At 39.0% G+C, this 25,303-nt stretch overlaps 1 protein-coding gene across 8 annotated transcripts in view; it reads left to right on the top strand.

Annotated features, from left to right (window-relative positions):
- The window catches only part of LOC145516678 (uncharacterized), a 744,489-nt gene that overhangs the window by 526,111 nt on the left and 193,075 nt on the right, over nt 1–25,303 (top strand). For 5 of the 8 annotated variants that reach the window (XR_014061659.1, XR_014061652.1, XR_014061657.1 and 2 more), the window contains exons 1-2: nt 4,622–4,703; nt 19,801–19,867. Coding sequence is in view for 1 of the 8 variants with exons in the window: in XM_081518078.1 (XP_081374204.1) it covers nt 19,801–19,829 (29 nt within the window). In the remaining 7 variants the exon portion in view is untranslated. Of the gene's footprint in view, nt 1–4,621; nt 4,704–19,800; nt 20,725–25,303 lie in introns of those variants that run through there. The other 3 variants (XR_014061654.1, XR_014061653.1, XM_081518078.1) reach the window with 2 other exon arrangements.

Below are 25,303 nucleotides of genomic sequence, written 5' to 3'. Positions count from 1 at the left end.
CATACTACAGGGCTTACCATATAGGAGGTAATAAGGAGGTACTTGAAAAATGATAGCAAGTTATAATATTATAGTGCAGCACTGGGAAAGACAACACAGGAGTCATATTGTTGCCCAAGTTTCTGGCTTTGGAAATTCAATTCTGGACATATTGTTGGAGGCATGTGTACAATCAACAGATGTAGTGTCCAGTTGGTGGTTTAATATACATATATCTGGAGTAAAGGAGATCTGGGCTGAAGATGTATTATCAAATGAACACAAATATGATGCAAAAAATAATGCCCACTTCTTCTCCTTTTATTGTTCCATGTTGTTCTTCTGAAAAATTCCTTTTCTTCAGTCCATATTTCTATCACTCATAGCTGTCAATTCCTAAATTATTAGCTAATTATTCTATTTTAATAGAAAAGGATTGGAAATGTTAAGAAAACTGAAATTTTTTTGAGACTCTATAAGAAACAAACCACAGGTGGACAAGTTTGTGAAATCCGACAGTCAACTAAGTTTGAACTATTGGGCCAGGTTGAACAGGCTATTATTAGCCATACGTTACTTTTCTCTCATCATATAGTATTTTCCGAAAACATATCAGTTCAGTTCAGTTGCTCAGTCATGTTTGACTCTCTGTGACTCCATGGACTACAGAATGCCAGGCTTCCCTGTCCAACACCAACTCCTGGGGCTTGCTCAAACTCATGTCCATCGAGTCGGTGATGCCATCCAGCCATCTCATCCTCTGTCATCTCTTTATCCTCCTGCCTTCAATCTTTTCCAGCATCAGGGTCTTTTCAAATGAGTCAGTTCTTTGCATCAGGTGGCCAAAGTCTTGGAGTTTCAGCTTCAGCATCAGTCTTTCCAATCAATATTCAGGACCGATTTCCTTTAGGATGGACTGGTTTGATCTCCTTGCAGTCTAAGGGACTCTCAAGAGTCTTCTCTAACACCATAGTCCAAAAGCCTCAGTTCTGCAGTGCTCAGCTTTCTTTATACTCTGACTCTCACATCCATACATGACTACTGGAAAAACTATAGCTTTGACTAGATGGACCTTTATTGGAAGAGTAATGTCTTTGCTTTATAATATGCTGTCTAGGATGGTCATAGCTTTTCTTCCAAGGAACAAGCATCTTTTAATTTCATTGTTGCAGTCACAATCTACAGTGATTTTGGAACCCCAAAAAATAAAGTCTCTTACTGTTTCCATCGTTTCCCCATCTATTTCCCATGAAGTGGTGGGACCAGATGCCATGGTCTTCATTTTCTGAATGTTGAGCCAGCTTTTTGAGCCAGCTTTTTTAGCCAGCTTTTCCACTCTCCTCTTTCACTTTCATCAAGAGGCTCTTTAGCTCTTCTTTGCTTTCTGCCATAAGGGTTGTGTCATTTGCATATCTGAGGTTATTGATGTTTCTCCTGGCAATCTTGATTCCAGCTTGTGTTTCACCGAGCCCGGCATTTTACATGACGTACTCTGCACATAAGTTAAATAAGCAGGGTGACAGTATACAGCCTTGATGTACTCCTTTCCCAATTTAGAACCACTCTGTTGTTCTGTGTCCAATTCTAACTGTTGCTTCTTGACCCGCATACAGATTTCTCAGGAGGCAGGTAACGTGGCCTGGTATTTCCATCTCTTGAAGAATTTTCCACAGTTTATTGTGATCCACACAATCAAAGGATTTGGTGTAGTCAATAAAGCAGAATTAGATGTTTTTCTGGAACTCTCTAGCTTTTTGTATGATCCAATCTACACTGGCAATTTGATCTCTGGTTCCTCTGCCTTTTCTAAATCCATCTTGAACATCTGGAAGTTCATGGTTCACATACAGTTGAAGCCTGACTTGGAGAATTTGGAGCATTACTTTGCTAGCATGTGAGATGAGTGCAATTGTGCAGTAGTTTGAACATTCTTTGGCATTGCCCTTCTTTAGGATTAGAATGAAAACTGACCTTTTCCAGTCCTGTGGCCACTGCTGGGTTTTCCAAATTTGCTGGCATACTGAGTGCAGCACTTTCACAGCAGCATCTTTTAGGATTTGAAATAGCTCAACTGGAATTCCATCACCTCCACTAGCTTTGTTCAAAGTGACGCTTCCTAAGTCCCACTTGACTTTTCATTCCAGGGTGTCTGGCTGTAGCTGAGTGATTACACCATCAAGCTCATCTGGGTCATGAAGATCTTTTTTGTATAGTTCTTCTGCATTCTCCCACCTCTTCTTAATATCTTCTGCTTCTGTCAGGTCCATACCATTTCTGTCCTTTATTGAGCCCATCTTTGCATGAAATGTTCCCTTGGTATCTCTAATTTTCTTGAAGAGGTTTCTAGTCTTTCCCATTCTACTGTTTTCCTCTATTTCTTTGCATTGATCACTGAGGAAGGCTTTCTATCTCTCCTAGCTCTTCTTTGGAACTCTGCATTCAAATGGGTATATCTTTTCTTTTCTCCTTTGTCTTTAGCTTCTCTTCTTTTCTCAGCTATTTGTAAGGCCTCCTCAGACAACCGTTTTGCCTTTTTTGCATTTCTTTTTCTTGGAGATGGTCTTGATCACTGCCTCCTACACAATGTCATGAACCTCCATCCATAGTTATTCAAGCACTCTGTCTATCAGATTGAATCCCTTGAATCTATTTCTCACTTACACTGTATAATTGTAAGGGATTTGACTTAGGTCATACCTGAATGGTCTAGTGGTTTTCTCTACTTTCTTCAATTTAAGTCTGAATTTGGCAATAAAGAGTTCATGATCTGGGCCACAGTCAGCTCCTGGTCTTGTTTTTGCTGACTGTGTAGAGCTTCTCCATCTTTGGCTGCAAAGAATATAATCAATCTGATTTTGGTATTGACCATCTGGTGATGTCCAAGTGTAGAGTCTTCTCTTGTGTTGTTGGAAGAGGATGTTTGCTATTACCAGTGTGTTCTCTTGGCAAACTTCTGTTAGCCTTTGCCCTGCTTCATTCTGTATTCCAAGGCCAAATTTTCCTGTTACTCCAGGTATTTCTTGACTTCTTACTTTTGCATTCCAGTCCCCTATAATGAAAAGGACATCTTTTTTGGGTATTAGTTCTAGAAGGTCTTGTAGGTCTTCACAGAACCATTCAGCTTCTTCAGCATTACTGGTCAGGGCATAGACTTGGATTACCGTGATATTGAATGGTTTGCCTTGGAAACAAACAGAGATCATTCTGTCGTTTTTGAGATTGCATCCAAGTACTGCATTTCAGACTCTTTGTTGACTATGAGTGCTACTCCATTTCTTCTAAGGGATTCCTGCCCACTGTAGTAGATATAATGGTCATCTGAGTTAAATTCACCCATTCCAGTCCATTTGAGTTCACTGATTCCTAAAATGTCAATGTTCACTCTTGCCATCTGCTGTTTGATAACTTCCAATTTACCTTGATTCATGCACCTAACATTCCAGGTTCCTATGAATATTGTTCTTTACAGCATCGGACTTTACTTCCATCACCAGTCACATCCACAACTGGGTGTTATTTTTGCTTTGGCTCCATGTCTTCATTCTTTCTGGAGTTATTTCTCCACTCGTTTCCAGTAGGCTATTGGGCGCGTATGACCTGGGGAGTTCATCTTTCAGTGTCCTATCTTTTTGCCTTTTCGTACTGTTCACGGGGTTCCCAAGGCAAGAATACTGAAGTGGTTTGCCATGCCCTTCTCCAGTGGACCACGTTTTGTCAGAACTCTCCACCATGACCCATCCATCTTGGGTGGCCCTATACGGCATGGCTCATAGTTTTGTTGAGTTAGACAAGGCCTTGGTCCCTGTGATCAGTTTGATTAGTTTTCTGTGATTGTGGTTTTCATTCTGTCTGCCCTCTGATGGATAAGGATAAGAGGCCTGTGGAAGCTTCCTGATGTGAAAGACTGACTGTGAGGGACACTGGGTCTTGTTCTGATGGGCGGGGCCGTGCTCAGTAAATCTTTAATCTAGTTTTCTGTTGATGGGCGGGGCTGTGTTCCCTTCCTGTTGTTTGACCTGCGACCCAACTATGGAGAAGGTAATGAAGATAATGGCGACCTCCTTTAAAAGGTCCCCTCCATGCACTGCCGCACTCAGTGCCCTCAACCCTGCAGCAGGCCACTGCCGAACCATGTCTTTGCTGGTGACTCCTGGACATTCACAGGCAATCTGGGTCAGTCTCTTGTGGGGTCACTGCTCCTTTATCCTGGGTCCTGGTGCACACAAGGTTCTGTTTGTACCCTCTAAGAGTCTGTTTCCCCAATCCTGTGTAAGTTCTGGTGGCTCTATGGTGGGGTTAATGGCGACCTCCTCCAAGAGGGCTTATGCCACAGCCAGGTCTGCTGCACCAAGAGCCCCTGCCCCTGCGGCAGGCCACTGCTGACCCGTACCTCCACAGGAAACACTCAAACACTCAAAGGCAGGTCTGGCTCAGTCTCTGTGGGGTCTCTGCATCCTGGTGTGCACAAGGTTTTGTTTGAGCCCTCCGACCATCTTTGGCGGGTATGGGGTTTGATTATATGATTTCGCCCCTCATACCATCTTACTGGGGCATCTCCTTTGCCCTTGGACATGGGGTATCTCTTTTTGGTGGGATCCAACATTCTCCGGTCTATGGTTGCTCGGCAACAAGTTCTAATTTTGGAGTTCTCACAGGAGAAGATGAGTGCACCTCCTTCTACTCTGCCATCTTGATTACATCTGGCAGGCATGGGGTTATATCTGGTGAGTATGGGGTTTGATTATAAACATGATTTCGCCCCTCCTACCATCTTGCTGGGGCCTTTGCCCTTGGACGTGCAGTATCTTTTTTGGTGGAATTCAACATTATCCTGTCGATGGTTGTTCAGCAGCAGGTTGTAATTTTGGAGTTCTCACAGAAGATGACAGCACGTCTTTCTATTCCATGTGAAAAGAAAATGTTGGTGGGGTAATACGAGGCAGCAGACATATTTGCTGAAGTGAATACTTGAGATTTTCTTGACATTCCCTTCTACCCCGTAAATCAAATTAGCTATAAATCATCATCAATGTAGCAAATCTGCCTGCCCCCTTCTTTCTGTTTTTCATTTCAAATTAATATCAGATGAAACAATTAATGCCTTTCAGAGCATTTTTCAGATAAAAAACAGACACACAATCACATGAAAAATTTGGCATTTAAGAGGAAAAAAACAACTGTATTTAACATAAAACTTATTGAAAAATTCAAAGCCTGCCAACTGGGAAAGAAATTAAGGTTAGGTTTCTGAGAAATCTCTCTAATCATCAATAGGAGGGAATAGCAGGGGGCTTGGCTGTGGTTCTCTAGCTGTTGTCAATGTGAAATCCTTGTTTAGTGAGGATATGAACTGTCCCAGTTATTATCTCCTTCCTTCCCACTGAATATAAAACTCTATCAAGCCTCTACTCTAGGATTAAATTCTCATCCTAGTATAGCTTCTTTTCTGTTGTTTTCTATGACATCTGAACTTTCAGAGCACCAATGTCTGGTCTGCAATCCACCTTCCTCTAGCTCCTGAATTCTCTGTCCTTGACACTGGGTCAGCAGTGGCAAGTAAAAGCTCAGGCTTAGAGGAAAAAAAAAAATTTTTTTTTTTCCCTCAAATAGAGCAGAAGTGAGAGATACAAGGCCCTTGAAGACTATTTAATTAATAAATGTCTTTTCATCATAAATCTGATATGTAGCCAACACTCTAAGTGAACTTCTCCACTGCTCACAAAGTAACACTTATATTGAAGCTACAGCTGCTATTTCTGCTTTAAAAAGCATGCAATTTTGTGTCAGAAAAGTGAAACATATATCCTGGTTCTATATTTAATACCTGCTTGAAATTGGGCAAGTCTTTATCAACACTCTGAAATTCAGTTCTCCTCTCTAAAAGAATGAAGAGCCATATTTTCTTTCTGTATCATTTTATTCATGCCTTTATTTCAGAAATTCTCACCTTTAACGGTCATCATTATTTGCATAGAACTTAGATCATGGACTGCATCTTAGTCACTTCTGTATTCCCAGGATTTAGAATACTGTACGTTGTAGATCTTTTGTGAGATTTTCTAAAAGGAATTAAAAATATCCCTGCCTCACAAAGTTGTCAAATACATTGAAAGGAAGCTCAGTTGCTGGAATGTGCTCCTGCTTTCTCCTTCAAACACTTAGAAATATAGGCTATAACACAATGATGCTTTTAGTATAACAAAGCTCAAAATAGAGGAAAGGAAAAGTCTTAAGCTGTTAAATAAGGAAGTCAAAGCCAGAGTTTCAAACTTGGCTAATGCTAAGGACACCTAGGGGCTTCTCTGATAGCTCAGTTTGGTAAAGAAGCCGTCTGCAATGCAGGAGACCCTGGTTCGATTCCTGGGTAGGGAAGATCCTCTGGAGAAGGGATAGGCTACCCACTCCATTATTCTGGCCTGGAGAATTCTATGGACTATACAGTCCATGGGGTCGCAAAGAGTCGGACACAACTGAGGGACTAACCACAGCACACGGGCTTTCACTCACTCACTCAAGGACACCTAAATGACATTAGATGAAAATAAATACACCAAAGAGCTAACTAAAAAGCATTATAATGCCCAGGCTGGAGAAAGTAAATGGCAGCCTTGAACTCATGAAAGGTGAAGACTTATGATTGAAATCTCTACATAAAGATGGGCTTCTTGAAGCGTTGCTCCCTGTATATGGAAACTAGACTAGAAAAAATCTACTTTGAGATTGTAGTGAAAAAGGGGGTTTGAATTTCTACTACAAATTCAAGAGTCACAAATGATAAATTAATGCATAAAAACTGGTCTTAAATTGAAGATATCCCAGACACTGTAAGAGAAAAAAAACTCTTCTATGAGGACACAACCCAGGGTGAATGAGGCTACTGCAGAAAAACAAGCTCAATGGAAGGTAAGTATTAAAAAAAAAATCAGTCACTCAACAAAATAGTCAGCTATGAAAAAGAGTCAGCAAAAACAAAAAGGAAAATTAGAACTTCTTATAACGGAATATCTAAAATAGATAACACAATAAGTACACTGAAGATGATAAAAAGATCAGAGAGAACATAAAAACCATAATAAAAATATGATTCAATGGGGAAAGCAGATTTATAAAATATCCAAGTAGAAATATTAGTCACTGAAATAAAGAAGAGAAAATAAAGAATAAAGAAATTAATTTTTTAAAGTAAAGAAGTAAGAAAAAAGAGAAAAAAGGAAGAGGGTGGAGAGGAAGAAAGAGTAAAGAATTAAGTTTGGTCAATCAACTTAAGGCAAGAAAGGAGACAAGTAAAGAGAAGAAAAACACAGTAGCAGGAAAAAAGATCCAAATATATACGTAATCTCAATAAAAGTAAAGAGATTTAAATTTCTTCTTATTTTTTTCTCAGTGCTCAAACTATAGAATAAAATTTAGCTATATGTTATTTATGAGACACCTAAAATATAAGTACACAAAAGGCTGGAAAATTAAAGGAGGAAAAATATATCTGAGAAAATATTGTTAAAAAATAAAGCTTGTTTAGCTATGGTAATAGCAGATAAAATAGAATTACAGGAAAAAGTTATTAAAGACAAAAAGACTCACTAAGGACAAAGAGGATTATTATAATAATAGAAGGAAATTGTAAGATTTACACAGCCACACTAAATTATTTTGGCACTTAATTTTCATTACATAATTGAATATTATATAAACATGTAGATTGACAAAATTGCAATAAGAAACCGAAAAAACAAAGTTAAAAATGTTGACCAAACTCACAGAAACCAAATCACCAAGCAAATGAAACTTCTAAAGTCTTAGAAAAAACATATGAAAGAAAAAAGTCAGAATATATAAAATTTCAAGAACAAAATTAACAAACTATATCTAATAGACTTATATTGAACTCTGCAATCAAAAGTTAGGGACTATATGATCTTACCCACCACACATGGAACATTTTTAAATTGATCATCTATTGAGTCACAAAAGACTCAAGAAATAGCAATGAAAAATTATACATGAAAGACAGTGTTTTCCAATTTTAAAGCAAGAAAACTAGTATTCAATTAGGAAAGATAGTCATAAAGTTACAAATTTGAAAATATGTAAATTCATTTAAAAATGATCCTTGGGTCAAACAAGTGGTAATTGAACATATAAAGTATTTAGAACTAAACAAGGAAATATCACATAGCCAAAATTTGGAATAGGGCTTCTCAGATGGTGCAGTGGTAAAGAATCCATGTGCCAATGCGGGAGATTTGAGCCCTAGGTCGGGAAGATCCTCTGGAGTAAGCAATGGCAACCCACGGACTGAACACACACACACACACACTTTGTAATGCTACTAAAATACTATTGGCATGTAAATTTATGGCTGACCATATAGATTTATGTAAATGGGTTCCAATGCCCTCTGACTTCATGATGGAGCCACAGCAGGGCGCCAGACTGAGTTAGGAAATTGATGTTAGGAGATTATCCTCCTGACATTCCACTGGAGAGGTAGGCTGGCTCTGTCCCACAGCAGTTTACTGCTCCTCTCAAAGGGGGAGACTCTGCTTGACTCTCTTTCTGGGTCCGAGGAAGTGCTCACTCCCCTCATCTCTATGGGATGGAGGTTAAATACGCAGCTGCTATTAGTCCTGGGTTACTCTGCTATCACTTGTGGTTTCCCCTCTACCCAAATCCTTGTCAACAGTCCTGTTGTAAATAAACCCTCCTCAAATTATACTGTTTGGAGAGTGCCATCTGCTTCCTGTTGGGACCATGACTGAATCAATGTTATAGATTTAATCTAGAAGGCCCGTTGTACTCTTGGAGACAGAGAGAAAGAAGAGGAAGGACAGAAATGGTGCTGCTCTTTGGATGTAACTATAATCTGGACATTGGTACCAACGAACCTGGCAGATACACCATGACTGTCCTTTCTTTCCCAGGGCACATTTATGGATTCTTCAAAAACTCCTCTACCCCAGGTATCTCTCACTTATAGTTACCTTGGCATGACCATGGCATCTCTTCTGCTGGCCACCATTTGGTCAGCTCTGACTCCCCCATTCAATGGTGTGCTTCTGACAGGTGGACAGCACCTATGTTCTTCAGGTGAATAGTGAGAAACGGGAGAAAGCGTAGTTGGATGGGTGAAGCTGTTGTATTTCAACTGAGTGGGTAAGGTTTTATTTCCATCATTTTAAAAGTCTTTGTTAACGAAATTTATCATTAATACTTACCTGTGTTAATAATCAGTTCAGCTCGGTCGCTCTGTTGAGTCCGACTCTTTGCGACCCCATGGACGGCAGCACACCAGGCCTCCCTGTCCATCACCAACTCCTAGAGCTTGCTCAAACTCATGTCCATTGAGTCAGTGATGCCATCCAACCATCTCATCCTCTGTCATCCCCTTCTTCTGTTACCTTCAATCTTGCCCAGCATCAAGGTCTTTTCACATCAGGTGGCCAAAGTATTGGAGCTTCAGCTTCAGCATCAGTCCTTCCAATGAATATTCAGGACTGATTTCCTTTAGGATGGACTGGTTGGATCTTCTTGCAGTCCAAGGGACTCTCAAAAGTCTTCTGCAACACCACAGTTCAGAAAGATCAATTCTTCAGTGCTCAACTTTCTTTGTAGTCCAACTCTCACATCCATACATGACTTCTGGAAAAACCATAGCTTTGACTAGATAGACCTGAGTTAGCAAAGGAATGTCTCTGCTTTTAAATATGCTGTCTAGGTTGGTTATAGCTTTTCTTCCAAGGAGCAAGCATCTTTTAATTTCAATAATAATTGAATGATAATAGTGTTAATAATAGTGATGTAATATGATTATCTGTATGTTTGAAAATATTTAATACTTAGGAAACTGATTTTTAAGGAGTAAAGTGGTAAGGTATATAAGAATCTCTCACACAGGGTCTGACACACAGGCATTTAGCACATTTCTGTGACATAGTATTCCCAGCCCAGCCCACAGCTCCATTGCTATGGCCATGCTGATTTCAGACCACAGTACATTCTGCTCACTGCATCCCTAAAGTCTCAGGCCAATTTGCCAAATGAGATCTTTTCAAGTATTTTGAGATAGGATCAGGTTAGGAGGAAGGAGCAGAAGGTGAGAAAGGGTTATAGAATTTCTTAGAGTTTGAATCATAGATTTAAATACTCTCAATACCATAAGCAGGCTTGCACATGGCTCCTTCTTTCCTCTGATTTCTTTTTCCTTAATCAGACCATCTTCAGCAGAGCAGCCATCGCTTCTCCCGGGGGAGCTCAGCTCCTCTTTATTTGTTTGTCTCTACAAAACCACACCCCACTTCTCTGTAATTTAGGAGATCTAGGAGCAGTGGGAGGTAAAAGGGTTGCCTTGAGGACCCAACAGCAAAACATAGAAGGTTTACTGGGGACCTTTGAAGGCTGAATACAAGGTCCCTATCAGTATTTAAACAAGAAAACCTGGTAACCTTTAAAAAATATAATTAGCTCCAAATTTCTTCTGCACTAGAGATGGTCATGAACTTGAATCACAACTTTAAACATGGTACCCATGCCTAGCCTATGCCGTCGGCAGACTCCACGATTTTCCCTTTACTCTCAACCAGGATCTGTTTGGTTGCGTGTATTTATATACAGTTGTGTGGTATATAGAATAACAGAATGTTCTAGCTAAGTCTTTTAATTTAGAGATAAAGAAATTGAAGTCTCACCATTTGTTAGTTGGCAGACCAGAAACAGATTCCTCTCTGACTACAGGTGTAGTAGTTGGATCAGTGGATAAATGTAAAAGCACATAAGAATTTTATTAATTCATAAGTATAATACCCCTTTAAATTAAGTCTGGGAAATGAGAAACTACTGTCCCAAGCTATACAAATATTTTGATTTATTGGTTTATTGTTATCAAAAATTGTTGAGAACCTATTGTACACAATATACTGGTGTCTATATGTGTTATACAGCTCTTTAAAGGAGCCATGGTACATTTGTCCAAGATACATGAGGTTAAATACCAGAAGTGTTTATTTTAGGTACTGCCTATAAATTTAGTTTAACACGTTTACTTTTTGTGAGCACATCATAATGTCCTCCTATCCTCTTTGAGGGCAATGTTGGTTGAACATCTCGGTACTTTGATGCTATCCAGGACACATTTCTTTTGATATTCTCATAGAAGATTTTGAAGAGTTGGCCATGGAGTCTGAAGTCCTGCTGCTAAAGTTATCAAATACTTTGGCATTCTTTGAAAATAAGCTCTGTATGTCACCCTTTCTAGTCACCCCTTAGTTACCAAGACCATCAAAATCAAGATGATGCCTGATGTTTTCAGTCGGTCACCATTCCTTCCTACTGATGTACTGAAACAGGGATGAAGAAACAAACAAGAAACCTACTGTATTTCCCTAGCAGAGGCTCCTGGACAAATCTGAGGTGAATCATGGACAAATTTCTGTGTGAAAATGAGAGCAGAAAAGAGAATCAGTAACTACAGGAGGAAGACACTGAATAAAGAACACAAGCCTTTCTTTTACCTCTGGGAGAAACACTCATTTACAACTTGCCCTCAAAGCGCTCCCATATCAAGTGGCTTCTATTTGTACACTTTTACTTTTCAAGGCACTTGCCAGCATCTTGTTGTCATCTGGTCCTCTAGAAATCACATAGCGTTGGCCAAGAAATTGAGACTTGCCAAAGACATGTAAGTCTCAGTGATAAAGCCCGGAAGCTTTTAGAACAAGGCAGGCAGAAGATGAGAAAGTTTAGAAGGAAAGTGCTCTTTGTACAGAGCCATGATATTTCAGTTTTTGTCCAGGCGATGGCCTTAGATAATCTGATCAGGACACTGAGGTTTTACTTCTGTTACAACAAATTTCTCCCTGCCTTGATACATTTTTATATTTCCCCTAAATAAAATTTCACTAAGGATTTTGAGATAACAATGTAACTTGCACATTTTCTGATCTTCTCAAGGCTTTCAAATTTTTTAAAATGTAATGAATATTGACTTACACCTTATCCCATATAAAATGAAATCTCATCCACTATTACTAAGGTTTCTTTAGGGAACAATATTTCTCCTAATTAACTAGCTTTATATCCTCTTCTGTTCTCAGTCTCTACTGAGATGGAGCAAAAGCAAAAACAAAACATAGTTGTGGATGTGACTGGTGATGGAAGTAAAGTCCGATGCTGTAAAGAGCAATATTGCATAGGCACCTAGAATGTTAGGTGCATGAATCAAGGTAAATTGGAAGTGGTTAACAGGAGATGGCAAGAGTGAACATCGACATTTTAGGAATCAGTGAGCTAAAATGGACTGGAATGGGCGAATTTAACTCAGATGACCATTATATCTACTACTATGGGCAAGAATCCCTTAGAAGAAATGGAGTAGCCATCATAGTCAACAAAAAGAGTCTGAAATGCAGTACTTGGATGCAATCTCAAAAACTATAGAATGATCTCTGTTCCTTTCCAAGGCAAACCATTCAATATCACAGTAATCTAAGTTTATGTCCCAACCAGTAATGCTGAAGAAACTGATGCTGAATGGTTCTATGAAGACCAACACGACCTTCTAGAACGAACACCCAGAAAAGAAGTCTTTTTCATCACAGGGGACTGGAATACAAAAGTAGGAAGTCAAGAGATACCTGGAGTAACAAGAAAATTTGGCCTTGGAGTAAAGAATGAAGCAAGGAAAAAGCTAATAGTTTTGCCAAGAGAATTCACTGGTCACAGCAAACACCCTCTTCCAACAACACAAGAGAAAACTCTACAGATGGACATCACCAGATGGTCAATACCAAACAGACTGATTATATTCTTTGCAGCCAAAGATGGAGAAACTCTATACAGTCAGCAAAAACAAGACCAGGAGCAGGCTGTAACTCAGATCATGAACTCCTTATTGCCAAATTCAGACTTAAATTGAAGAAAGTAGGGAAAACCACTAGACCATTCAAGTATGACCTAAATCAAAACACTTACGATTATACAGTGGAAGTGACAAATAGATTCAAGGGACTAGTTCTGATAGAGTGCCTGAAGAACTATGGATGGAGGTTCATGACATTGTACAGGAGGTAGTGATCAAGACCATCCCCAAGAAAAAGAAATGCAAGAAGGCAAAATGGTTGTGTGAGGAGGCCTTACAAATAGCTGAGAAAAGAAGAGAAGCTAAAGGCAAAGGAAAGAAATACCCATTTGAATGCAGAGTTCCAAAGAAGAGCTGGGAGATATAAGAAAGCCTTCCTCCGTGATCAATGGAAAGAAAAAGAGGAAAGCAATAGAATGGGAAAGACTAGAAACCTGTTCAAGAAAATTAGAGATACCAAGGGAACATTTCATGCAAAGATGGGCTTGATAAAGGACAGAAATGGTATGGACCTAACAAAAGCAGAAGATATGAAGAAGAGGTGGCAACAATACAAGAAGAACTATACAAAAATGATCTTCATGACACAGAAAACCATGATGGTGTGATCACTCAACTAGAGCCAGACATCCTGGAATGTGAAGTCAAGTGGGCCTTAGGAAGCATCACTATGCAAAAAGCTAGTGGAGGTGGTGGAATTCCAGTTGAGCTATTTCAAATCCTGAAAGATGATGCTGTGAAAGTGCTACACTCAATATGCCAGCAAATTTGGAAAACTCAGCAGTGGCCACAGGACTGGAAAAGGTCAGTTTTCATTCCAATCCCAAAGAGAGCCAATTGCAAAGAATGTTCAAACTACTGCACAATTGCACTCATCTCACACGCTAGCAAAGTAATGCTCAAAATTCTCCAAGCCAGGCTTCAACAGTACATGAACCATGAACTTCCAGATGTTCAAGCTAGATTTAGAAAAGGCAGATGAACCAGAGATCAAATTGCCAACATCTGTTGGATCATACAAAAAGCAAGAGAGTTCTAGAAAAACATCTGCTTTATTGACTACGCCAAAGCCTTTGACTGTGTGGGTCACAACAAACTGGAAAATTCTTTAAGAGATGGGAATACCAGGCCACCTTACCTGCCTCCTGAGAAATCTGTATGCAGGTCAAGAAGCGATAGTTAGAACTGGACATGGAACAACAGCCTGGTTCCAAATCAGGAAAGGAGTATGTCAAGGCTGTATGTTATCACCCAGCTTATTTAACTTATATGCAGAGTACATCATGTGAAATGCTGGATGAAGCACAAGGTGAAATCAAGATTGCCAGGAGAAATATCAGTAAGCTCAGATATGCAAATGACACAAACCTTATGTCAGAAAACGAAGAAATAAAGAGCCTCTTGATGAAAGTGAAAGAGTAATAATGTTGGCTTAAAACTCAACATTCAGAAAACTAAGATCATGGCATTCAGTCCCATCACTTCATGGCAAATAGATGGAGAAACAATGGAAACAGTGAGAGACTTTATTTTGGGGGGCTCCAAAATTACTGCAGATGGTGACTACAGCCATGAAATTGAAAGACACTTGCACTTTGGAAGAAAAGCTATAACCAACCTAGACAGCATATTTAAAAGCAGAGACATTCCTTTGCCAACAAAGGTCCATCTAGTCAAAGCTATGGTTTTTCCAGTGGTCATGTATGGTTGTGAGAGTTGAACTATAAAGAAAGCTGAGCACTGAAGAATTGATGCTTTTGAACTGTGGTGTTGGAGAAGACTCTTGAGAGTCCCTTGGACTACAGGGAGATCCAACCAGTCAATTTCCTAAAGGAAATTAGTCCTAAATATTCACTGGAAGGACTGATGTTGAAGCTGAAACTCCAATACTTTGGCCAGCTGATATGAAGAACTGACTCATTGGAAAAGACCCTGATGCTGGGAAAGATTGAAGGCAGGAGGAGAAGGGGACGACAGAAGATGAGATGGTTGCATGGCATCACCGACTCTATGGACATAAGTTTGAGCAAGCTCTGGGAGTTGGTGATGGACAGGGAGGCCCGGCATGCTGCAGGCCATGGGGTCGCAAATTTCGGACGTGACTGAGTGACTGAACTGAACCATGGTATTTGGCTTCTCCACCCCCCACCCAATCAGTGTCTGCTTCCTCCTCTCTGTTTTTATGATAGTGATTTCCCATGACCAAAATGTGCCTATTTACATTAACATAGAGAGCCCTTGTGCTCTTTCCTTAAGGAGTACAGAAATATATGTCAAGTATCGTGATACTGTTTGTCAGATGACATAACTAACACTTCACCATTTAAATAAGTAGATATGACATTAGTGTAAAATAATCTGTTACCAAAAAGAGTTAAGAGATTACATATCATGAATAAACCAATATCTGATGAAAAGAATTCCCCAATTTAATATATGTGGATTGACTTCTTTTTAAAATATTAGAGTATGACTAAAATACAGGTTCCACTAAACTGAATAGAATCTGTTTATTCTCGGCAAACCTAGGGAATATTTTGGCATCATGTACTACTTTTCCTTTATATGTGTTGGGCTTTGTACCCAAGAGTACAAGCATGTATTAACTAATAACTATCTTTAGATGTTAAAACTCTGATAACAGAAACTACAGGCTCCCCAGGTGGCTCAGTGGTATAGAATCAGCCTGACAAGCAGGAGACATGGGTTCAATCCCTGAGTCAGGAGGATTCCCTGGAGAAGGAAATGGCAACCCACTCTAGTATTCTTGCCTGGGAAGTCCCATGGACAGAGGAGCTTGGTGGGCTACAGTCCATGGGGTCGCAAAAGTGTTGGACATAACTTAACAACTAAACAGCAACAGAAAGTATACAAAGAAACTGATAAATTTGTGGATATGCCAATGTCCACCAATGGCAATCAGCCTATAAATGAATATCTGCAGCTCTAGATAGCTGGACAGACAGCAAAAATCCACACAATATTGCCTTCACATTCATAGCTAAGTCCATGGAGCATTTCCTGTAGGCTTTAGTACAGGGACTGGCCTGCGAATTGCCAGGATATGTGGGCATTGGCTAGGGAGGAGCCATTGACTCTGCATAATGAATTCTCCAGGCCAAGAAGTATGTGGCAAAGACTATCCCCACACTGTACAACGCAATCACTCATGGGCTTTGGAAGATTTGTCTTTTGAAATTTCTTTTGAAAAACAAAGGCCTGATACCACATTTAAAATTGAACGGGGCCCAGCTTTGCATGGATGTTGCTTTCCCTTCCCAAATGAAGGCCCTGCCCAATTGTTGTGATTTCTTCTTCCACATTTATTTTTATTACATTGTATTGTTTCAAATCATTTCAAAATGTTTTTAATGCAATATATCTTATTAAAAATAGTTCTGAAATTCATAAGCAATCCCTATGGCATGTCCTTGGCATCGGCTGTAAAATTCCAAAGTACCTGATTTATTTGATTGATTGATTTTTCAATGTTTTAAAGGGTACCAAGCCCAACAGCATATAATTTTTCTCTTACCAAGTGGAATATGAATGAATAAAAGATAATTGCATTTTTTGTATTCAGTCTGCTGTCTTTGTGATTTTTTTTTCTTTCCTACAGTTCTGAAGTGCATAAGAAAGCATGTTTTTCTTTTTATAGCAATAGCAGCTCACCCTGTTTTTCCTCAACAAGGTTCATATGCGGGTCCAGCTCTGAACTTTGCTGATGTGTTACCTCAGCCAGGATGCTGCAAATCACCCATGATACAGTGAATGTAGCAGAGACTAGGGAGGGACTGGGGCTTAAAAGGAACTCTCCTGCTTGGTCTGGGAGAAGAGCCTTCCTCTAAATCCTTCCTCTGAATCCTTTTCTGGTTGGGAGATGCGTCTCCATTCTCTTAAGTTTGCAGAACTAAGCACAATGTAAGCAGATTAAATTTCATTTGCCCAAGCAAGCAGGTGGATACAGCCTGTAACTTAGATAACAGCTTGTATAGCATGGCCTTGAAGAAGCAACTCTTCTTATCTCCTCTTCTCTCACTTCCATCATTCTCCAACGTGGCTAACAGTATGGGGCTGGCCAAAAGAATTGCACTCCATTATCTTGGTGACCGCAGAAATTGCTCTTTGTAATCACAGCAGAAGAGTGTCAGGTGGTTATGAAGGGGCTAGAAGGCTGAAGGACAGAAGAGAGTGTTGCTAAAACTACGCTTTACCAACACTAATATCCCCCACTCTAGTGCTCACCGTGCACAAAGCTGGCCTTTCTACAGCCCTGGAAATCCGTTACCTAAGAAGAAAGTTGGAGAAAGTTAGATTAAATTTTAAGAGCACTTTCTAGAGATGATACTAAACTCTTCATCTATCTTTAAAACCTAGAAAGAACTTCAATTATTTGCAATTTTTTTAATTGCATTAGTCTGTTTTGGAGAAGAAGGTGATGGTAAGAACAAAATAACTCTGTAAATCTTTTCAGGTTTCATGTCTGACTCCAAATACCCACTTATATGTGGCTTGTCACCTATGCAAAATTAAACCAAAATGGGAAATTTTCATTCCAAGAATAATAAATCAATTTGTTTTCATGTCTCTAACCCTAATAACAAAGCACACTAGGGTGAAATGAAGGGAAATGATCCTGTTGTTTTTGCCATAGGTCTTGTAAGTTTCCAGAAGGAAAATCAATCAATTGTGAAGTATAGACTGAGTACCTACCACATGCACTGTTAGGCCAGCCGTCTCCAATGTAACCTTCAGGGCTCTGAAATTTTCTGCAGGATTAACCTTTAAAGCCCAGCATCTCCCACAGGATCTTCATGCAGATCAACCAGTGACCTCTAGCTTTGTGACAGGCCTCATTTATATGGCCTTCTCAAAGTTTATTGCATTACAACTATGGGAAAATACAGCTGCAAGAATGGGTTTGGCTGTGTTAGATTTGACCCAATGCTGGAAGCCAGGTACACTTTGTCAGTGGTCACGTCAAAACAACAGAAGTAGAACGTATCTGAGAAAGCATCTGGCTAATGTGTTTATGTAGTGAACTGGCATAAGGTGAGGACAGCTTCCTAGAGTAAAGAACTACTCAGAGTGTGCTCCTTATCCCGAAATGCTTCTAAGTATCAACACAACAAAGCATATGCCTCAGAGCACCATTCTAAATTTCACCAGGAATCATTTTTTACTGATCCCCTCCCCACAGCACAAACACTTCATATACTAGGGTAAATGAATAGATTTGTTAGGGAGAATTTCTACTGTTGAGTTCAAAGACTTGTTCAGGAAAGATACTTTATAGCTAGAGTTCATGGTTTGCACCGGAAATAACTGCATGGCTCATTCAATTTTGTCTTTGTATTTCAAAGAGTCAGGCACCCCCAGTTGGGCGAGCAGGGTTCAAGGCAATGATGGTGCCCTACATGTAGTAAGGCAGAAATCCTTTATATTGACCCATTACGAAAGGATGATCCAATGTCATAAATGTCAAGGAATAAAAACCAAAGTAAGAAATCCAGGAGATTGGCAAAGGCACAATGCAAATGGAGCATGGCTCCAATAATTACTACCTTCACTCACAAATGTTTCTCTGATGAGTCAGCCTAAACTTCAGCATTCTCTCCAACACTCCCAAGTGCAAGAGATCCAACTTGAGAAGATATCTTTATCTGTGACTTCCTTTCTCCACCTAGGAAGTAGTGGCAATGGCTGCTAGGGAGAAATGAATGAATTGACAAGGGTCCAAGGAAACTGACTCAGAGGGATGTCAACAGCTTATGTCAGTTGGGGGAAGTATCTGTGGTATAATGTCTGTTGTTAATTTTGGAAAATTTTTGGCCATTATTAATTCAGATATTAATATTTCCTCTGTTATACTCTCTCATCTACTTCCTCTGTTATCCCAATTACATATATGCTATACAGTTTGTAATCATTTTGTAGTCTTAGATATTCTTGTCCCTTTTTTTTTTTTTCATCTTTTTACTTTTGCATTTCAGTTTAGGAAGTTTCTACTGATATATCTTCAAGCTTATTGATTCTCTCATTGGCCATATCTACTCTCTTGATGAGCCCAGAATTAAATATATTTTAAGTTGTATTTGGGCTTAATCCACCTGCAATGCAGGAGACCCTGGTTCCATTCCTGGGTCAGGAAGATCCACCGGAGAAGGGATTGGCTACCCACTTCAGTATTCTTGGGCTTCCCTTGTGGCTCAGCTGGTAAAGAATCCGCCCACAGCGTGGGAGATCTGGGTTTGACCCCTGGGTTGGAAAGGTCCCCTGGAGAAGGGAAAGGCTACCCACTCCAGTTTTCTGGCCTAGAGAATTCCATGAACTGTATAGTCCATGGGGTGGCAAAGAGTCAGACACAACTGAGCGGCTTTCACTTCACTTCAGCTGTATTTGGAACAAAATTTAAACTTGTAAATTTAGTATATAAGAATTGATATATTTTTAACAGTCTGACAAGAATATGACTCATTATTAATTAAAGTTTTATCTCTTTCATAAATTTTCTAATTTTGTGTGTGTGTGGTTCTTATGGGCTATTGTGTTGAACTTATTAGACACCTAGGTTGAAAAAGTTTGAGTGTGTTAAGTTACCCCATTAAAGTTTTTAAATCTTCCAGTTTGGATTTTAAATATGTTATGCTATTTTAAACTACTTTGTAAGTTTTTACTAAAACCAACTAGCTCTTTTAAAGTTAATCCATGATTCACCTTAACATTTTTTATGACTATCTGTTCCTTTTCATAGATACTTTTCCCCTATTATATGAAAACATGAACAGATGAGAGAATATGTTACATAATAATTTTCCATAATAATTCATTTTAAGAATTACAGAAATTTTTTTTGCAAATTTCCAGAATAATACTTCCTTTCTTTAATGATGAATTTTCTTTTTTTCAAATTATTCATATATTCATTTATTGAACAAACATATAATGAGATTTTAATTATGTTTCAGGCTCTGAAATATGGTCTCTAAAGTCATGAAGCAGAGAATATTACAATGAAGACAGAGAACTAAATGAGTAAGTACAATATGATAAATACGGTGATTGAGGTACACCACAAATTTTCTGTTAAATTTTGATTCCATGATCTTTCTAAATGTCCACTTCCTTGTGTGTTAAAATGGGAATAAGAACAACACCTGCTTCTTAGGATTATTGTTAAAAGCAAATGAGGTCAAACATTTGAGATGTCTACCTGGTTGCGACGCCTCGGGCAGTTATTCAAACATTGTTACCTATTGTTCTTGTCATGAACAGCTCATCATAAGCTTCTTATCTAAAATTCTACCATCAGTCATTTTCTGCCACAATGCCCGTACTATTTCTTCAAAGCACTTATTATATGACATTCTGTATTTATTTGTTTACTGATTTATTGATATTTTTTCTCATAAGGATGAAAGTTCAAGCAGGTAGGGACTCTGTTTTTATCAAAAATGCTTGCTTTTGCCCAGGATCTGGAAAAGCAGTGCTTTAAAGTAATGAATAAATAATAAAAATATTTATTTCTCTAATAACATTATTTTCTCAATTCATATTAGTTAAGGACAATATGGAAACTATAAAACTGTAGTTTTAATATCTCATCTTTGAGTATTTGAGAAAAAATACTTTGAGCATTTTGGTAAATTTTCTTTCTGGGTTTTCCTATGCATACACCAATTAGGCCATACTGTACTTAACAATGCTGTATCTTGTTTTCTTCTCACTTTACAACCTATGCTTTTTCCTTATATTTCAAAACACTTTTCATGGATTCAAAATATTACTATATGCTCACCTATTGAAATCTCAATTATTGTATGCGAAATATACAATTTTTCCAACAACCTACAAGTATAAAAATAGTATCATTATAGTAATTTATCCAAAAATACTAATTAAATCTCTACTATATGCTGGGAATATGGAGAAGAACAAGAAAACCTTGTCTTTGCCCACATGGAGCTAACATTCTATGGAAAAGACAGTTTCTAACCAGTCTCTCAATTTCTTCTACCATAATAATGATAAATTTTATGAAGGAGGTACATAAGGTTTTAAGAGTCTATAAAGTCTGTGTGTGGGGGGAGGGATTATGAATGGTGATGCCAGAAAAGAAAATGTGAGGAAATGACATTTGAGGAATGACAAGCTGGATTTAGAAAAGGCAGAGGAACCAGAGATCAAATTGCCAACATCTGCTGGATCATCGAAAAAGCAAGAGAGTTCCAGAAAAACATCTACCTCTGCTTTATTGACTATGCCAAAGCCTTTGACTGTGTGGATCACAATAAACTGTGGAAAATTCTGAAAGAGATGGGAATACCAGACCAGCTGACCTGTCTCTTGAGAAACCTGTATGCAGGTCAGGAAGCAACAGTTAGAACTGGACATGGAACAACAGACTGGTTCCAAATAGGAAAAGGAGTACGTCAAGGATGTATATTGTCACCCTGCTTATTTAACTTATATGCAGGGTACATCATGAGAAATGCTGGGCTGGAGGAAGCACAAGCTGGAATCAAGATTGCCGGGAGAAAATCAGTAACTTCAGATATGCAGATGACACTACCCTTATGGCAGAAAGTGAAGAAGAACTAAAGAGCCTTTTTTTTTTTTTTTAATAAATTTATTTATTTTAGTTGGGGGCTAACTACTTTACAATATTGTAGTGGTTTTTGCCATACATTGACATGAATCAGCCATGGGTTTACATGTGTTCCCCATCCTGAACCCCCCTCCCACCTCCCTCCCCATCCCATCCCTCTGGGTCATCCCATTGCCCCAGCCCTGAGCATTTGAAAGAGGAGAGTGAAAAAGTTGGCTTAAAGCTCAACATTCAGAAAACTAAGATCATGGCATCCGGCCCCATCACTTCATGGCAGATAGATGAGGAAACAGTGGAAACAGCGGCTGACTTTATTTTTCTGGGCTCCAAAATCACTGCAGATGGTGATTGCAGCAATGAAATTAAAAGACGCTTGCTCCTTGGAAGAAAAGTTATGACCAACTTAGACAGCATATTAAAAAGCAGAGACATTACTTTTCCAACAAAGGTCCATCTAGTAAACGCTATGGTTTTTCTAGTGGTCGTGTATGGATGTAAGAGTTGGACTATAAAGAAAGCTGAGCACCGAAAAATTGATGCTTTTGAACTGTGGTGTTGGAGAAGACTCTTGAGAGTCCCTTGGACTGCAAGGAGATCCAACCAGTCCGTCCTAAAGGAAATCAGTCCTGGGTGTTCATTGGAAGGACTGATATTGAAGCTGAAACTCCAATACTTTGGCCACCTGATGCGAAGAGCTGACTCATTTGAAAAGACCCTGATGCTGGGAAAGATTGAGGGCAGGCGGAGAAGGGGACGACAGAGGATGAGATGGTTGGATGGCATCATCGACTCGATGGACATGGGTTTGGGTGGACTCCAGGAGTTGGTGATGGACAGGGAGGCCTGGCATGCTGCAGTTCATGGGGTCACAAAGAGTCGGACACGACTGAGCGACTGAAGTGAACTGAACTGACATTCAAAGTGAGAGCTGGGACTTCCCTGGCAGTCCAGTGGTTAAAACTTCACCTGCCAATGCAGAGGGTGAGAGTTGGTCCCTGATGAGGGAGCTGGGACCCCACATGTCTAGCAGCCAAAAAGTTAAAAGATGAAACAGAAGCAGTATTGTAACAACTTTGGTAAAGTCTTTGAAAATCAGTACTCAAGTGCTCAATTACTCAGTTGTATCTGACTCTTTGTGACCCCATGGTCTATAACCCACCAGGCTCCCCTGTCCATGGAATTCTCCAGGCAAGAATACTGGAGTGGGTTGTCATTCCCTTCTCAGGGCATCTTCCCAACCCAGGGATCAAACCTGCAGATCTTGTGTCTCCTGCATTGGCAGGAAGATTCTTTACCACTGTGCCACATGGGAAGCCCTCTTTAAAAATGGTCCACATCAAAAAAAAAAAAAAGCATGTGAGGACCAACTGTTGTTTAGAAATTGGTCCAGTGAAGAGAGGAAGAGGAATAGAGAGTGAAAGGAAGAGAATATTTAAACCTGAAGGAAAAACAGGAATGAAGGCCTTGATGTGGAAATGAGTCCTGGATGAGGAAAAACAGAACATCAAGAGCAAAGGAGAGTGAGGGTGTTACCTGAGTCAAATGATATATTCCTCGTACCTACATAATGCCCAGAATAATACCACAGAGAGGTACCAAGAAACAAGTGATGAAGTATAGACTGTAGATCCACCAAACGTGGAACTCACATTCTGAGTTGTTTTTTTCTAGTAGTGATGATGTGAATGGACTCATCACTCAGTCCTTTGGTGACCAGAACATGTATGTACAAGCCTGTCCCCATGATCAATAGAGCGGCTCATGGTTATAGAAACAACCCCTTGTGTATTAATTCATGGGCTTAGCCTTAGGGATCCCAAGCTCTCATCAACTAAACAAACCTATCTCAATGAGATAAATGATAGATAAATAGATGGTTGATAGATAGATAGATAGAATTGCTGTTTCTTGAGAACAATTCTTACTCAAAATGGCATCATCTCTTTGGCTATTTCTTTTTTTTGTAAATTTCAAAGAAAAGTGGTGAATAGCCTCAAAGTTTTCCTTAAAGCTCTGAGAAAGATAGAGTTTGAATTTTATTCTCTATGAAGCTCCAGTTGTGCTATTAAATAAAAATCGGATTTTACAATGCAACTCTAATGAATGTTATCACTTGGAAGTTAAGATCAGTAAGAAAAGTACCGGGAAGAAGGAGTCATGTAACATTTGTATTTGATACTTAAGCACTGACAAATTCCTTCATAAAAAATTTGACCTAGGAAGACACATTAATTAAATTCATCTTTCCATCTATTCCTTGTGGGAATTAGGCACATCAAAGTCACATGAAAGAATAGCAATTTCCAATATTTTATGAATCACATGCTTTATTAATACAAATCTGTATGTAAGGTTCAATACAAAGTCGTATATTGGTTCAATTATGCGAGTTAACAAGGACTTTCTAAAGAAACCATTAATATACCCATCAAGCATTTATTAGAAATCTTTACATAGGTGCTGAAAGAAATACAAAGATAAATGTCACAGTCTTTGCTTTCAAAGAATGTATAACATCTGCTATAAAATTGGTGGTTGTAGAAAAAATGATGGCTTTTTGTTTAAGAGAATCCAACTGGAACATAATACAAAATAAAATTAATCCACTTCGAATGTTTATGTGTGATACTTCAACCAGTTCTACTCAATGCTATCATCTCATATGATTTAAATATGGTTCAAACCTATACGCCCAAGAACATATGGTTTTTTGTGTCTCCACGATACCCTTTCTGTCTGACTTGAAATCCACCCACCAACAGAGCTCCTGAAAAAAGAAACAATAGGGGCAGCGGGTAGAGTTAAGAAACCCAAGTTATAATTTATTTTTATAAAAAGCATTCGGTTGAAAAGATGACATTTAAGCTACGTTTCACTCCAAGATTCCTGATGTCACTACAGTTAACAATGCTTAAATTATCCAATTAGTTAGTTCTGCAAGCTGATCTAAATCATTATTTTTGCTTCAAGACAAGAAGTAGAATTTTAAAGGTGCTGTGATGAATGCCTGCAAAAGAGTATACCCAGGCTCTGGAAACTTTAAAATTTTTTAATATTCTGATTGAGACACATGAAATTTTTAACTGACTTTCTTACTCAATTTTTATACCTATACTTATAAAGACAGAATGTAATTACACTAGGAGATGTTAGTATCCTTCTTACAGAACTGATGAAATCAAAACCCAGGTATATATGTATTTTTGGTGCTAGGTGTGCATATATACATTTCTAATGATGCATGTCTCTGTACTATGCATCTCTATCCTTGGGATATAAATCTTTTACCATGTTATGAAATTTCATGTAAGTTCCCAGCATATATTTTTTATCAAACCAGTTTATATCATGACAGATGGTCTGTCCACTGCGATACACTTAATAATCTGAGGCTTGCATTGGTGCCATAGTGATAACATTTCATCACTGTGGTCTCCCCACAGACTTGGAACAGATTGAAACTGAAAACTAAGTAGCGCCTCATGCCGCAGAAGTCCATATATTAGGTAGCCAGGACTCCAGAGATGTGGTTAGGGCAGCAGATCCTCCTTAATGGCCTCAGAGAAGTTGTCTTCATGTACTGTACACTTATTTTGATGTACTGAACTCAAACAGCAGGGAGGCCGCTTAAGAATATCTGCCTTATGGCAAATTGTATAAAAGCCTTTCTACCAGAAGATTTGAAGACAGCAAGAGCAGCAGCAAGCAAGATGGTTATACTTCTGAACTTCATTTGAATTATTATCATTACTATAGTATAATAAAATTTACCAAATGAACATTTAATGGTATTGGACAAGGGAAAGAAGCAAACATTTCTTCGCGAAAATCTGAGACAGCTGCGCCCTTCACAAGATTCTCGC

Source organism: Giraffa tippelskirchi, chromosome 8 (genome assembly GCF_054371585.1).
Source record: "Giraffa tippelskirchi isolate mGirTip1 chromosome 8, T2T-mGirTip1v1.2.pri, whole genome shotgun sequence".
NCBI classification, from domain to species: domain Eukaryota; kingdom Metazoa; phylum Chordata; class Mammalia; order Artiodactyla; family Giraffidae; genus Giraffa; species Giraffa tippelskirchi.
This window is presented reverse-complemented; position numbering and strand designations above follow the sequence as displayed.